Raw genomic sequence first — 16,113 nt, forward strand, 5'->3', positions numbered from 1 at the left:
AGAAACCTCAAAGACTATACATTTCATTATATTTAAAATGACATATGACATATATATAAAATACTTAATAGGCAAAAATGGTTAATCTCAAATATACAAAAGTTATTAATACTAGGAAGAATGAACAGTCAATAGAAAAACAGTCAAAGAACACGAAAAGGAAGTCACACGCTGACACACACACACACACACACACACTTCCACAAATGCCCAGTAAACAGATGAAAGCTCAATCAACATCAAACAGGACATAGTTTTTGCCCATTGGAATGAGCAATACAGTGTTATCAAGTATGGAAATATTATTGTGCATTGTGAATGGAAGAGTAACCAAAAGAGACCTTCCAGAAAGCAGTTCCTGCTTTTACACAGCTATTCCACTTACAGGTTTTTACCCTAAGGATAAATTACCCATGTGCTGAAAGACATATGCACCAGAGTGTTCGCCTGTTATTTATAATGTTGAAGACATATAAACCAAATGTCAATAAATGCAAGACTAGGTTAAATAAACCATGATATATACATTCTCTTGTATGTGCAGCTATTAAAAATTATGTAGACCTATATTTGATGCCATGGAAAGATCCTTAGTTGATCGAAGAAATGCAATTATAGAACATTATGTATATGATCCTATTTACGTAAAAGTGTATTCATATCTATGCACATATACTCATATGTAGAGACGACCAGAAGATTGTTTACAAAACTGTTAACATTAGTTATTTCTGGGTTCTGGCATTGCAGGTGATTTTTACTTGTCTGCACTTTTTTGTATCATTCCAGTTTTGAAGGGGTTTATTTTTTCAATGAGTATGTGTCATTTTTACTAAAACAAAGATCTTTTTTCTAGAATGATGCTAGTTTCATCAAACAAGGATATCAAAAACAAAAAGAGGCTTCTCTGCTTTAAGAACAAATCATAGGAATAATCGTAAAGTAGTTGAGGTTTTTCTCCAGTTTCCTTCTTATTACATGCTCAGCTGGTCACTCTGGAATTGTCACTCTCAACTGATGAACTGCAGGGTCTCAACTGGTGGTCAATCAACTCCTATTGAAGACATTAATAGATGTTAGTGTTTCATTGGTGATATGGTTTGACTGTGTTCTCACCCAAATCTCATCTTGAATTATAGTTCCCACAATTTCCATGTGTTGTGAGAAGAACCTGGTGGGAGGTAATTGAATCATGGAGCTGGGTCTTTCCTGTGCTGTTCTCATGATAGTGAATAAGTCTTGTGAGAGCTGATGGTTTTTGGTTTTTTGGTTTTGGTTTTCTTTTTTTCTTTTTTTTTTTTTTGAGATGCAGTCTCGCTCTGTCACCAGGCTGGAGTGCAGTGGTGCAATCTTGGCTCAGTGCAACCTCCACCTCCGGGGTTCAAGCAATTCTCCTACCTCAGCCTCCAGAGTAGCTGGGATTACAGGCACACACCACCATGCCTGGCTAATTTTTGTATTTTTTTTTTCAGTAGAGACAGAGTTTCGCCATGTTGGCCAGGCTGGTCTTGAGCTCCTGACATCAGGTGATCTGCCCGCGTTGGCCTCCCAAAGTGCTAGGATTACACCTCGTGAGCCACTGGTTTTATAAGGGGGAGTTTCCCTGCACAAGCTCTCTGCTTGCTGCCATCCATGTAAGACATGACTTGCTCCTTCTTGCCTTCCACCATGATTTTGAGGTCTCCCCAGTCATGTGGAACTGTGAGTCCATTAAAACTCTTTCCTGTATAAATTACCCAGTCTCAGGTATGTCTTTATTAGCAGTGTGAAAATGGACTAATACAATTGGCAACAAATGAACCAGGAAGCTTAGGCCACTCCTGGCCGTTTCAATACTTCTCCCAACTTGCTAAACTTAGTGATTTCTGTGTTACTGTATTACCACTGATTAGACTCTAGGACATGCAACAGTCATGACTTCTTTAGTTAATGGCAATTTCACAGATTTACATAGCTGTGAGTACCATAATGTTAACCACAACTATTCAATGTTGAGTCTCTTATCCCTAGATATTTGTTTACAGCCTACTTCCAATTTGTGTTTATAAACTGGATGTGATGGAGTTTTTTTCAGTCCTACCTACTCAAAATGTTATCTGTGGACTGATACCAGTCCATAAACAGATCACAAATCTGCAAGCGATAAACAGATATTTAAAAGTACTTAGAAACTTTTATAGCAGTTTGAAAGAGCCATTTTATCCTGTAAAACCAAAAATAAATGAATAAAAGAAATGAGGCTTTTCTATGCTTTTTGAAAATTTCACTTTTCTAGTAATTGTTTTTTATAAAAGAATCAGTCCATTATAGAATTTTAATTTCCAATTTTTAAAAAACGGCCCTTATTTTTAAACTCATCTTTCCTCTACGAGCTGGCTTATTATAACTTATGCACAGAGGCGTAAATATGGTAGTGTATTAAATTTCCTATCTCTGCCATCACAAATTAGCAGCAATTTCACAGTCTAAAACAACACAAACTTACTATCTCACAGTTCTGTAGGTCAAGCACCTGGATGGGCTTGGCTGGTTTCTCTGCTTAATTTCACAATACCAAAATCAGGGAGTCAGTGAGCTGTGCTCTCGTCAGGAGGCTGTGAGAAGAACCTACCTCAGAATGCATTCAGATGGCTGGCAAAATCCAGCTCCTTACACTTGTAGGACTAAGACGCCCACATCCTTGCTTGCTGTCAGCTAACAGCCACACTCAGCCAAAGGTCTCTCTCCAGTCCTTGCACACAAACCCTACATCTCAGAGGCAGCAATGGGGCATTGAATCATTGCCTCCAGCTGTAGATTATTCTCTGCTTTTAAGGGCTCATGTGATTAGATTGGGCCTGCAGGGAAATCCAGAATAAGCTCCCCTATTTGAAGGTCCACAGCTGAATGACATCTGCAAATTTCCTTTACCATGGAAAGTAATGTATACACATGTTTCAGGGATTAGAGCATTAATTAATATCTGTGGCGGTCCAAAAGTCCTGATGTATTTGCTTCTTCACCTGGGGAACCTGAAAGCTAAAGCCAAAAGAATGAAGGCTACAATGACAGAATGAGACAGAAGTGATGGGGAGGGCAAATCAAACTCCTACAGGCAGCTGCCTGACTGGGCCCTGGGAAGGTCAGTACTGTCGGTCTCATTTGTCCTCACAGTGGGATTGACTGCTTACTGAGTCAGAGCTTCCTGCTGACTGCACAACCAATGAGAACGCGTGGTGAAGACAGGCAGGTTGGGATGGCATGCATGGGAAGGCTACCTCCCACTAACCATGGAAGGCAGGCAAGACACAGGACAAGGATGTACACACAAGACTGAAAGAAATGAAAAACAGAAGCTGGTACTTGTGAAGAAAAAGATGAAGAAACAAAAAGCTGCCTATGGTCTTAATCCACAGGAGACAAAGTCATGAATAACTAAGGTCCTTAAATTTCTTCCGAATAGAAGAGGAAGGTTGGAGCTCCTAGAAAAGGAGAACAAAGACTGCCACAGCCTCAATCCAAAAAGCACTCCAACAGTGGGTCCAATCCTGGCGTTCAAGAACGCTGGTTATTATTGCTTCTCTTCTACGTCATCACAGATCTCCCTCCTTCATTTCCCAATGTTCTCCGCTTCAGGCTGTCACTTTGAAGACCAACTTTGAAACCAACAAGATCTTATCCCTTGACTTTCACCTTCTGATTTTAAATCAAACTTTAAATTTAAACAAAAATGTATTTACTAAACTTTTTTTTCTTTTTCTTAAGACCATAGTCTTGGTCTGTTTCCCAGTCTGGAGTGCAGTGGCACGATCTTGGCTTACTGCAACCTCCACCTGCTGGGTTCAAGCGATTCTCCTGCCTCAGCCTCCAGAGTAGCTGGGATTACAGGTGCCCGCCACCACGCCTGGGGTTTTGTATTTTTAGTAGAGATGGGTTTTCACCATGTTGGCCAGGTTGGTCTTGAACTCCTGACCTCAGGTGATCCACCTGCCTCGGCCTCCCAAAGTGCTGGGTTTACAGGCGTGAGCCACTGCGCCCAGCTTACTTTTTTCCTCATTTTATACTGCAAACCTCTAAATCTTTTACCACTACTTGTTAAATGATAGAAATCTAAAAATTGATTTTACCACAGGACTTTCCTCAACCCTTTACATCGACAGGACAAAAGAGCATGACTAACTACAGAACTCTACCCTTGGCCCACCATCCAACATTTACATCCATCATTTTGCAACTTTTTTTTTTTTTTTGAGACGGAGTCTCGCTCTGTCGCCCAGGCTGGTGTACAGTGGCACAATCTCAGTTCACTGCAACCTCCACCTCCCGGATTCATGCCATTCTCCTGCCTCAGCGTCCCGAGTAGCTGGGACTACAGGCGCCCGCCACCACGCCCAGCTAATTTTTTGTATTTTTAGTAGAGACGGGGTTTCACCATGTTAACCAGGATGGTCTCGATCTCCTGACCTCATGATCCACCCACCTCGGCCTCCCAAAGTGCTGGGATTACAGGCATGAGCCACTGCACCCGGCCTTGCAACTTCTTTAAATAGAATTCTTTGCCAGATAGAAACAACTCACCAAAATATTAACAGCTTCATTGCCCTGCTGGAGTTTTGAGAGTTGGTTTTTTTTTGGTTTTGTTTTTGCCTGCTTATTTTCCCCCTTCATGTGCATCTGCCACCAAGTGCCAGAATCAAGCCGGCTTAGTCTAGGCTTTGTAACTGCAAGGTTAATAGTCAAAACTGGTTGTACTCGGTACAAACCACAGTAGTCTAGGATCTACTCAACTATACCTTAGATGAAGGTATAGGTAGTGGGTATATGAAGCGGGTAGGGCCCACAAGGAAGCAAGTTATCAGCCCTGCATAAATACTCAAGGTTGTATGTGTTTTAGGAAATGGAGGTGTGAGGGTATATAAGCAGCTACCAGCTGGTTGCTTCACGTCTCCATTCTCCACATTCTCCATAATCATTCTTGCCAAGATTAGTTATAGTTTCAATTCCACTGGTTACTTTTTAGTCCTTACCATACTTCTGAGCTGCACTAGACAACAATGATCACTTTGTCCTTGAAATATTTTCTCCTTGCCTTACCTAATACTTTGTTGCAGTTTTCCCCTTCAGCCACTTAAGAAACACTTGAAGCCAATGCACTCCTTTTTGCATTCCAAGCATCAGAAGGCTTCCAAACTCCTAGCAGATTCCAAGTACCACCTCTGACCTAGCAGCATCCAAACTGAGTTAACTCAACATCCACTGTTTGTTCTTTCAGTCTTCAAGCACGAATTGTGATGCTTTTGAAAAAGGTTAATAAATTCTTTGGTGCTTCTCCCTTCAAAAAGTGGAACTTAATTTCCCTCCCCTTGTGGGCTGAATTTAGAGACTGATTTCTAATAAATAGCAGAAGTGACAATGAGACTAGAACACAAAAGCACTGTGGCTTGGGGGGCAGGGGGCAGGGAGCAAAGATCCAGCTGCCATGTCACAAGGACACAAGCAGCCCTGTGGATAGGTCCACATGAGAAACTGAGGCCTCTGGCCAAAAGCCATACAAGTTAGCCACCTTAGAAGTAGGTCGTCCAGGCTCAGTGACACCTTTGAATAGCACCAGAACCAATCCCAGCTACACTGATCCCAAACCCACAGATATGAGATATAAATGAGATAGGAAATGTTTGAAACTCACTGTTTGTGGTGATGTTATGCAAGAATAGGTAACTAAAACACTAGTATTACCAGTAATCTGTATTGTGTCCTCTCTAACAAGCATTGTTTTTAACTCCTAAGTAGACCTCGAATAATACAAATAATACAAATAATGCCAATCTTAGTTAATCACTGACTGGTATTCTTTGGAATGAATCTTTAAAAAGCAAAAACTAAATGACTGGACTTTTAATTATAACTTTATCACATTTTATTTTTTTTAAGATGGAGTTTTGCTCTCTGTTGCCCAGGCTGGAGTGCAGTGGCGTGATCTTGGCGCACTTGAACCTCAGTCTGCCTCCCAGGTTCAAGCAATTCTCCTGTCTCAGCCTCCCGAGTAGCTGGGATTACAGGCGCCCGCCACCATGTCTGGCCAATTTTTGTATTTTTAGTAGAGACAGGGTTACACCATGTTGGCCAGGCTGGTCTCAAACTCCTGACGTCAGGTGATCCACCCACCTTGGCCTCCCAAAGTGCCGGGATTACAGGCATGAGCCACCGCACCCGGCTATAATTTTAAATGGTTTATGGCTCTGATACTCTGGGTCATATATATGTAAACTACCCAATATATATTTGGCTAAAAATACATATTTTATGTTTTCTAAATATAAATTCTCTCACATATTTTTGTTCTCTTCCCTTACTAAACTTCACTGATAAGAAAAGAGCTAAGGAATCTGAGGGACACGAGCATCAAAACTTATTCTAAAGCAGAAAGACTACTTGATGCCAGCCTAGGCAATGTAGCAGGACCCCATCTCTATAAAAAATAAATTAGCTGGGCATGGTGGCATGCACATGTAGTCATAGCTACAAAAGGAGGCTGAGGCAGGAGGATCACTTGAACCCAGGAGATTGAAGCTGCAGTGAGTCATGACTGTGCCACTGTGCTCCAGCCTGGTTGACAGACTGAGGTCCTGTCTCAAAAAAACAAAAAACAAAAGAAACCCTCACATAGCTAGTAAGTAGTGGATCCAGATTCAAAGCAGTCTACTTTCAAAGTCTGTGCTCATAATCACTACGTTATGCTGCCTCTCATAGTATATACATCTGATCACACTTTAAGAACATCACAATAGGTAGAAGTTCTCAAATCCATCAGTATGGTTAAATAGTCTACTGCTTGGTCAATATTTCCTTCCACGGCATTAGTTAACTACCAAGTTTTATGCAGTGAGCAAAAGGTCAATATGTATACACACACACACACATACACATATATGGACAGAAAGAACAATGTGACTACAATCTGTCTAAAAATATCCACCTGTTACCATATAAAACTTCATACACACTTTGGGAGGCCAAAGCGGGCGGATCCCGAGGTCAGGAGATCAAGATCATCCTGGCTAACAAGATGAAACCCCGTCTCCACTAAAAACACAAAAAATTAGCTGGGCGTGGTGGCAGGCGCCTGTAGTCCCAGCTACTCGAGAGGCTGAGGCAAGAGAATGATGTGAACCCAGGAGGCGGGGCTTGCAGTGAGCCGAAATCGCGCCAAGGCACTCCAGCCTGGGCAAAAGAATGAGACTCCGTCTCAAAAAACAAACACAAAAACATCATACAAATTTAGACATGCCCAGGACCAAAATACAAACTCAGCTTCTCTCTTCCCCAGTAAAATAGTTAAGAAAAGGCTTTGAAGTTAGGCATCTTGGATTCAATTCTTCCCCGTTTCCTTTAGAGGATATACTAGATGGCATATACATAAATAGCAGACTTCCAGTGAACTATCTATCTATAAGTAGCTCCATAATATGTATGGCTGGCTGGGTGCAGTGGTTCATACATGTAATCTCAACATTTTGGGAGGCAAAGGCAGGAGGATTACTTGAGCCCCGGAGTAAGAGACCAGCCTAAGCAACATAGTGATATCCTGTCTCTACCCCCAAAAAACAAAAAACAAACAACAACAACAACAAAAACATGGCACGGGCCTGTAGTCCCTGCTACTTAGGAGGCTCAGGTGAGAGGATCACTTGAGCCTAGGAGGCAGAGGTTGCAGTGAGCATGATCATATCACTGCACTCCAGTTTGGGTGACAGAGTGAGACCCTGAGTCAAAACAAAACAAAACAAAACAAAACAAAAAACACACCATCATGGCAAGTATATGATTTACAAATTGGTGCTTAGACCTCTATACTGCAATAATGAACACATCAACTTCTACTGTGTTAACTTCAAAACAAGCAAACAAAAGTCATTAATCCAAATCATATTGGGAGATTTTTATTAACTTAAATTGACATTCTTAATTTTGTCTACAAGTCCTTGCTAATATGCCTTTATTTGCAACAAACCTACAGGTGTTTCATAATATGACAGAATCATGAAGACTTGCAGTTCATCAGTGTTTCCTAATGATTAAAACAATGTTCAAATAATTACGAAGTTACTTCATCAAAATACTTAGAAGAATATTCTGAGGAGTGTTTGAAAGCTCTGTTTATAAATAGTGACTGATACATTTATGTATTTGGTGCTGAGGATAAACACTTTTTACATAAAACAGTTTTAATATACTGCTCTACTAATGAGGCTAGTTATTAAATATACGGTATTTTAACACTAAAGAATAAAGCTTTATCTTCACATTTATCTTATTTATAGGACTCTTATCAATGAAGAACTTTGTATCCAACAATAAGAAACTGGCAAATTGCAAGTTATGTTTTGTAGGAGAAGCAAAAAAGACTGACTGCGACAAAAGAAGATAACTGCATTATACATGCTTCGTACAAACAGTCCATTCTGAATGGTACAATTGAATGCAGACCAAATCCTTTTAAATTTTGTGTGCCTAGATGGCAATTACAGTCTCCACACACTAAAAAGAAAAAGAACAATAACACAGAACACAGTATTCTTAATGATTATAGCGCATTTAACACCTTCAGTCATCCACTGGGTTTTCAGATCATATTGGCAACTGAAATTTCACATCCACATGCGCTTGCTTCGCTAAGGTCACTATTTCAGAGAGCTTTACAACCTAAAAGAAAAGAACGAAGAAGTTTCACAAAAAGGTTAATTCAGAACTACAGGGCAGTGCAAAATTAATATACACTCAATCTTTTCCATTTAAAACATCTGGGCTATTCTGACATCACTATAAATCACATTACATTCTTATAAGCAAATGACACTCTCAAAAGATAATCAAGTCTGACACTCTTCATAGCCCAAACTTCAATTAAATACTTTCTGATTAAGATGTTATACCACCTGATAGGATTATACATATGTATTATATCAGACTATATATGTGTGTATAAAATGTGTGTGTATATACATGTATTCTAAATTTTATCTTAAAGACAGAAACAGTGAGTGTCTCTGTTGGATACTCCACAACTCAAAGCACATAGAAATAAAAATTTGTTTTGCTCTGTCTAAAAAAAGAAAAAAGGAAAAAAAAATTTTTTCTTTTGAAATACGTATACAATCTTAACTTAAAATATTGGGACAGAAGTTTGGGTCTAGTAGTTAGTACTTTACTTTTTGTCAGTAAGTTGATAATTGCTACCCTGAGTTCCAATTCCCTCTACAATCTGTCTAAAAATATCCACCTGTTACCACTCAAATCATACAAATTTAGACAGGTCTAAGACTAAAAAAACAAACTCAGCTTCTCTCTTCCCCAGTAAAATAGTTAAGGCTTTGAAGTTAGGTATCTCGGATTCAAATCCCCCCTCTGATGCTTATGACATATAACCTTGAATAAGTTAACTTATCTAGCCTGTTTTTTCATCTGTAAAAATGGAAATTTTATCACCAAACTCATATTAAAAATGAGATAATCCTTGAAGAAAACAGCTTAACATTGCACGCATAAATACTCAATAAACGGTAGTAACTGCTAATATCATCATCATCTCATCCAATATTATTGTTATGACTTCTATAATCTCCCAGTCAATAAAAACACTGTAGTCACAACTTAAATCAACTGTTCCACTTTTACCTCTCACGACCTATTTGATCAAGGTCCGGCTGGTTCTTCTCCTTCTTTTCCATGTCCTCCAAGCTTTTCTTAATTCAAGCTTTCATTCCAAAAAAGTGCACTTTCAGAGGCAAGTTATAATCTATTTATTACCTTTACCTTTTCTCATATCTAAGTATTGCACTAGATGGACTCCCACTATCTCTCCTTTCTTCCCTTCAATATATTCCACATCTCAAAGTCAAAACAGGCTTTCTGAAATATTTTATCCTACTATTCCCTTGATTAAAATCTTTAATTTTAACTCAGATTTAAGTTTAAATTCTTCTGTCTCTAAAACTAGAGTTAAATTTCATTTACTAGTAAGTACTTTCCCAAAGAAGGACATAAGACTTTTATTACTTTTGTGAAATGACATCACATTAACTCAGCAAATTCAAGAGTCTGGCTAAGTGTGGGGGCTCATGCTTATAATCCCAGCACTTTGGAAGGCCGAGGTGGGTGGATCATATGAGGTCAGGAGTTCGAGACTAGCGTGGTCAACATGGCAAAACTCTCTCTCTACTAAAAATACAAGGCCAGGTGCGGTAGCGCATATCTGTAATCCCAGCACTTGGGGAGGCCAAGGCAGGTGGATCACAAAGTCAGGAGTTCGAGACCAGCCTGACCAACATGGTGAAACCCGGTCTCTACTAAAAATACAAAATTAGCCAGGTATGGTGGTACATCCTGTAATCCCAGCTACTTGGGAGGCTGAGGCAGAAGAATCACTTGAACCTGGGAGATGGAGGTTGCAGTGAACCGAGATCGCACCACTGCACTCCAGCCTGGGCAACAAGACCGAAACTCTGTCTCAAAAAAAGAAAAAAGAAATTAGCTGGGAATGGTGGCACACGCCTGTAGTCCCAGCTACTCAGGAGGCTGAGACACAAGAACCGCTTGAACCCAGGAGGCAAAGGTTACCGTGAACTGAGATCATGCCACTGTACTCCAGCCTAGGAAACAGAGCAAGACTCTGTCTCAAAAAAAAAAAAATTCAAGAGTCTACTATTGATTAAGCTATAGAGCCCAAAGAGTGTTTGAGTGTTCAATGAAATGTCTATAAACATAATGGAAGGGAAGACAATAAAAAATTCTCATCTCGGCCGGGCGTGGTGGCTCACACCTGTAATCCGAGCACTTTAGGAGGCTGAGGCGGGCGGATCACGAGGTCAGGAGATCGAGACCATCCTGGCTAACACGGTGAAACCCTGTCTCTACTAAAAATACAAAAAATTAGCCGGGCATGGTGGTGGGTGCCTGTAGTCCCAGCTACTCGGGAGGCTGAGGCAGGAGAATGGCGTGAACCCGGGAGGCAGAGCTTGCAGTGAGCTGAGATTATGCCACTATACTCCAGCCTGGGAGACAGAGCGAGACTCCATCACACCCACAAAAAAAAGATAGGGAAAAAAAAATTCTCATCTCTCTGTATCTACTATGAAGTGTTCTCTGATACACATTATTGTTAAGTAAAAGAAACAAAGTATACATTACCATTAAAGTGGGAAAAGGGAGACACACACACAAAGTCTCCCCTTATCCACAATTTCACTTTCTACAGTTTCAGTTACCTGCAGTCAACTATGGTCCAAAAATTTTAAATGAGAAATTCCACAAATATAAAGTCATTAAGTTTTAAACTGTGTGTTGCTCTGAGAAGTGTGATGAAATCTTGCACCATCCTGCTCCAAGCGGAATGTGAACCATCTCTTTGCCCAGCGTATCCACGCTGTATAAACTACTCTTCCATTAGTCATCAACATTATCTGCTCTCGACATCCAACTATCAACATCATGGCTCAATGATCCAGGATGAACCAAAGCAGATGATTCTCCTTCTGCTACACCATTAGGTCAGTAGTAACCTAACACTATGTCACAATGCCTTCATCATTCACCTCACTTCATCTCACCAAGTAAGCATTTTATTATCTATTATCACCACAAAGGTGAGTAGAGAACAGTAAGATATTCTGAGAGACCACATTCACATTTGTCACAGTATATTGTTATAATTGTTCTACTTTATTATTGTTAATCTGTTACTGTGTCTAATACATAAACTTTATCAAAGGTATGTATGTATAGGAAGAAGCATAAACAGGGTTTGGTACTGTGATTCAGGCACCCCCTGGGGGTCTTGCAACACATTCCCTGCAGATAAGGGGGGACTACTGTACACATACATAGAGTTATATACATTTAATTAGCTAACGTTTTTAAAAAGTGGCAAGATAAACCAAAACTTTCTTAAAAAAAAAAAAAAAGGTAAAAAGGTTGCTTGTTGGGGAAGAAGGAAAGAGGGAAACATATAAAAGCTAGATTCCCTGATAATACCTTGTTCTATACTTTCGACTTCGGAATTATGTAAACATAAAATATAAAACAAAAGGTTTTTTTTTTTTAAAGCAATCCCTTTAAAAACAATGAAACTATATCAAACCGAGGCAAAACACACAGAGAATTATTTCACATGAATTTTAAAATCCAGTAAGTTGTGGGACATACCCAAAAGGACAGAAAGAAATGCAGATATAATTGCTTTCAGTAATCAGACTGTTGGTATTCTTATTATAAAACTGTCATATCTTTACTAAGGGACAAACCAAATGAATAATTATGATAGTATGGCATGAAAGAAGGCATAAACAGATGTCAGATAAGAAAAAAATCTAGCTGGGCGCGGTGGCTCAAGCCTGTAATCCCAGCACTTTGGGAGGCCGAGACAGGCGGATCACGAGGTCAGGAGATCAAGACCATCCTGGCTAATATGGTGAAACCCCATCTCTACTAAAAAACACAAAAAAACTAGCCAAGCGAGGTGGCGGGCGCCTGTAGTCCCAGCTACTCGGGAGGCTGAGGCAGAAGAATGGCGTAAACCCGGGAGGCGGAGCTTGCAGTGAGCTGAGATCCGGCCACTGCACTCCAGCCTGGGTGACAGAGCGAGACTCCGTTTCAAAAAAAAAAAAAAAAAGATAAAAAGCTATACTCCTGGACTTGCATTGAAAATACCAGCATGAACTCAAATATCATCTCTTTAAAAAAATACATGTTTTCTCAGACTTGCCACTTAAAAAGCTCAGAAACAATAATCAACCCAGTATCTATGAATACTCTTAAGGCCCAAATTGTGGTCTCTAAATACCATTTGGCCCATTCAAGTTCTGACTCAAGAAATGTAAAGATGAGCCTGAAACATTTTATCATACCAGAGAGAGTACGTGTCAGAAGGATGCAGTTCAGCAATTAACCTGAAGAGAGGTTCCCAAAGGCCAAAGGTTGGAGAATTTCAATCAATCACAACTTATATGAACTGAACTACATCAAATGTTTAAGTCAGAAGTTCAAAACAGTATGCCAGTGGAACACACACGTGCATGTATGTGTACGCACACACACACACACACACACCTGAAAACAAAAAGTAAACAAGATACAAAAACAAAACAAAACAAAAAAAAGCCTAGGTCACCTTTATTGGTCATAATAGAACAAACATTATTTTGAAAATTGGTCAATAAAGGCAAACAATCAGGTAATTATCCTACTTTTCCTATGCAAAATAAGTGAAGAATGACAGAATTACAATAGCACCACTTTGCAACACAAACAAAATATTGGATCTAAGCTATGATGTCAATGGCTAGTAATACCACAAAAAGAAATGTTCTAACATTGTATATGTTTTGGTGAAATTAAACAACACCTACTATGAAATATTCTTGTTCCCTGCTCCCCAAAATCAAATATGAATACGGTCAAGCCTATAGACTGAACTCCCGGTTTACAGGAAATACAGATGGCAGAGAACAGAGAGAGGGCAGAGATCATAGTAAATGAATGACACCCTAAAGATGCAACCATTAAAATCCAGACTATGAGAAACTTAACAGGACCATCAACCTGGATTTTTCAACAAATAAACCACAAACAATGCTTTTCTTTTTAAAAGGGGAAACCAACAGATTAAGAAACTTAGAGACATATTAACCAACTGCAATGCAGAGACTTATTCTGATCCTAACAAAGAACTTAAACAAAAGATATGAGAGACTCAGAAATTTCAAAGACTATATTATTTTTTATAAAACATAACCATAATACCATTACCCCACCTAAAACAAATACATCATTATCAATACCTATATCTTTTATAGATGCATGATGAAATATAAGAAATGATACAATGTCTGGGATTTGCTTGAAAATAATCACAGTTGAAGTAAGAATACAGACAAAACAAGAAACAAGATCGGGCAGGAGCTGACCGTTGTTTAAGATGATCACAGGTATAAGACGTTCTGACAAAGATTCTCTCCTTGACCAAACTCTTTTGTTTTTTCAATATATATTTATCGAATATAGATAGATAGATACACACATATACATATATGTGTGTGTGCGTGTGTGTGGGAGAAGACAGGGTCTCCCTATGTTGCCCAGGCTAGTCTCAAACTCCTGGACTCAAGCAATACTCCTGTCTCAGCCTCCCAAAGGCTACTCTGAACTCTCTTCTCAACTTGGTCCTAACTTTTGGACTTCTGTATTGGTTCATGCATAGTCCAATTTTAGCAAGAATCTTGCTTAAGTCAGTTTAGCCAAGGTCCTCCCTTACCCATAATGCATCCTTTTAGTAACTTTTCATCCACTGCCCCCACCCTCTTCCTTGGTTATAAATTCTCACTTTTCCTTGTTGTATTTGGAGTTGGGCCCAATCTTTCTCCCCTACTGCAAAACTCCACTGCAGTAGTCTCTATGCTTATTGCAACAGTCCCTCTGAATAAAGTCTGCCTTAACATCTTTCAGCAAGAGTCATAAATAATCGTTTTCTTTAACCATTCATAACACACATAATATTTAGCTGAAGCACAAATTATTAGCTGCATGAATAATTAGCTTCGTTTTAGAATCTGTGTTTATAAATTATCCTTAGATTAACATGGCCCATTTACCATTCTAGCAGCTTCATCCAAGTCATCACAAGCAAGTATTTTAAGTCCGCTTCCTGCTATCAGTGCCTTAGCATCATCGACTCGTGTACCTATAAATGATTTATGCAAATATAAATGTTTTAAATGCACACACAAAAGCATTTTAAAATGTTTGCCAAAACATGGTACAAGAATGAAACCTCAACAGAGGAGACTTCCATTGTTTAGCATAAATGCTTCTAAACCAAAGAAAATACTGTAAAAACCCAGGTTATCTTATAAAATATTTTGCCTTACAATAATTCTGACTTGCTTAGTAATTGAGGCAAGTCAGACTTCAGGACAAATCACAATAAAATGTGTATCAAATTATACCAAGCAAAAGTGTAAACATTTTTGCCCCAATGTTAACATTTTTTTAAAACTATAGTTTTAAATTTCGTATCGTATAATGCTTTCAAAGACACAGCTATTCAAAAACTATGTTTTAATGAACCGAGCTCCATGGAAATGTGAACTTTTAAAGAATCAGGAACAATTGCAAGATACCTTTTACACTCACCTTGTAACCGTACCACAACAGGTATTTTAATTTCCAAATCTTTTAGTGCCGTGACTATACCCTGTGCAATAACATCACAGCGCATGATTCCTCCAAATATGTTGACCAGAATAGCCAGTACCTATGAATAAAGTGTTCTGATAGATTAAAATTTAAAAGAAATTTAAATTCTTTCCCCCCCAAAATACTAGTATATGTGCTTCATGATAAACATTAATTTGATAGAAAGACTTTCAGACCAAACCACCATACCCTCTTCTAGCTCTCTTTATTGAAGTCTGTGTAGTCCACTGCCCACCAGAACTTATTTCCACCTCCTTGGGTAATTTCAATATTCAGTTCACATTTCCTTCTCTACTATATCCCATATGAACAAGACCATCTAATTCCATTTACTTTCTCCTGTTAAACTTGGCCATTCACCAACATGACTACCCCCAGATCATATTATAAGATAGTCTCACGTGCAAGATCTCCAATTTAGTATTCATCACCTATCATTTCCTCTTCTATTCCTGTAGGAAAGGGGCGTGTTGTATGGCAAGAGTAACACCATCTTGAAGCAAAACTGCCATAATGACCAATGTTTGACTCCTGCATAGCAAGGCCTTCTGCAGCAAGGTCAAGAAACACTGCCTGTAACATAGATAACCCTTAGAAAGAAAAAATGCCTGTAGCATAAATGACTCCTCATAAAGATGTTTACCCAACTTCCCCAATGGTCACAACTTTGACAAGAGGGTCTCAGACGTGACCAGCTGTACACGTGTTACCAAGAAAAAAAGCTCACTATATAAAGGATACTTTCTGGAGGGTGAGTGTGGAGATCCACCATCTTGCAGCCACTCACCCCATAGTTTCTGTTTCTAAGTCTCCATATAAATTTAGTTTCTTTCTGAGAACTGGATTTGCCAGCCTCTTTCTTTGGCCTCTCAGATCCCCTGGCCT

General features: G+C 39.2%; 1 protein-coding gene across 3 annotated transcripts in view; it reads right to left on the reverse strand.

Moving 5' to 3' along the window:
* Nucleotides 1-779: 779 nt before the first annotated feature.
* Nucleotides 780-16,113, reverse strand: part of SUCLA2 (succinate-CoA ligase ADP-forming beta subunit) — a 70,790-nt gene continuing 55,456 nt past the window's right edge. For 2 of the 3 annotated variants that reach the window (XM_025364304.1, XM_025364306.1), the window contains exons 9-11: nucleotides 15,166-15,286; nucleotides 14,625-14,713; nucleotides 7,904-8,682 (exon numbers count right to left, since the gene is read on the reverse strand). In XM_025364304.1, coding sequence (XP_025220089.1) covers nucleotides 8,608-8,682; nucleotides 14,625-14,713; nucleotides 15,166-15,286 — 285 coding nt within the window. In that variant the 3' untranslated portion in view covers nucleotides 7,904-8,607. Of the gene's footprint in view, nucleotides 1,055-7,903; nucleotides 8,683-14,624; nucleotides 14,714-15,165; nucleotides 15,287-16,113 lie in introns of those variants that run through there. The other variant, XM_025364305.1, reaches the window with a different exon arrangement.

Source organism: Theropithecus gelada, chromosome 17 (assembly GCF_003255815.1).
Source record: "Theropithecus gelada isolate Dixy chromosome 17, Tgel_1.0, whole genome shotgun sequence".
Taxonomy (NCBI): domain Eukaryota; kingdom Metazoa; phylum Chordata; class Mammalia; order Primates; family Cercopithecidae; genus Theropithecus; species Theropithecus gelada.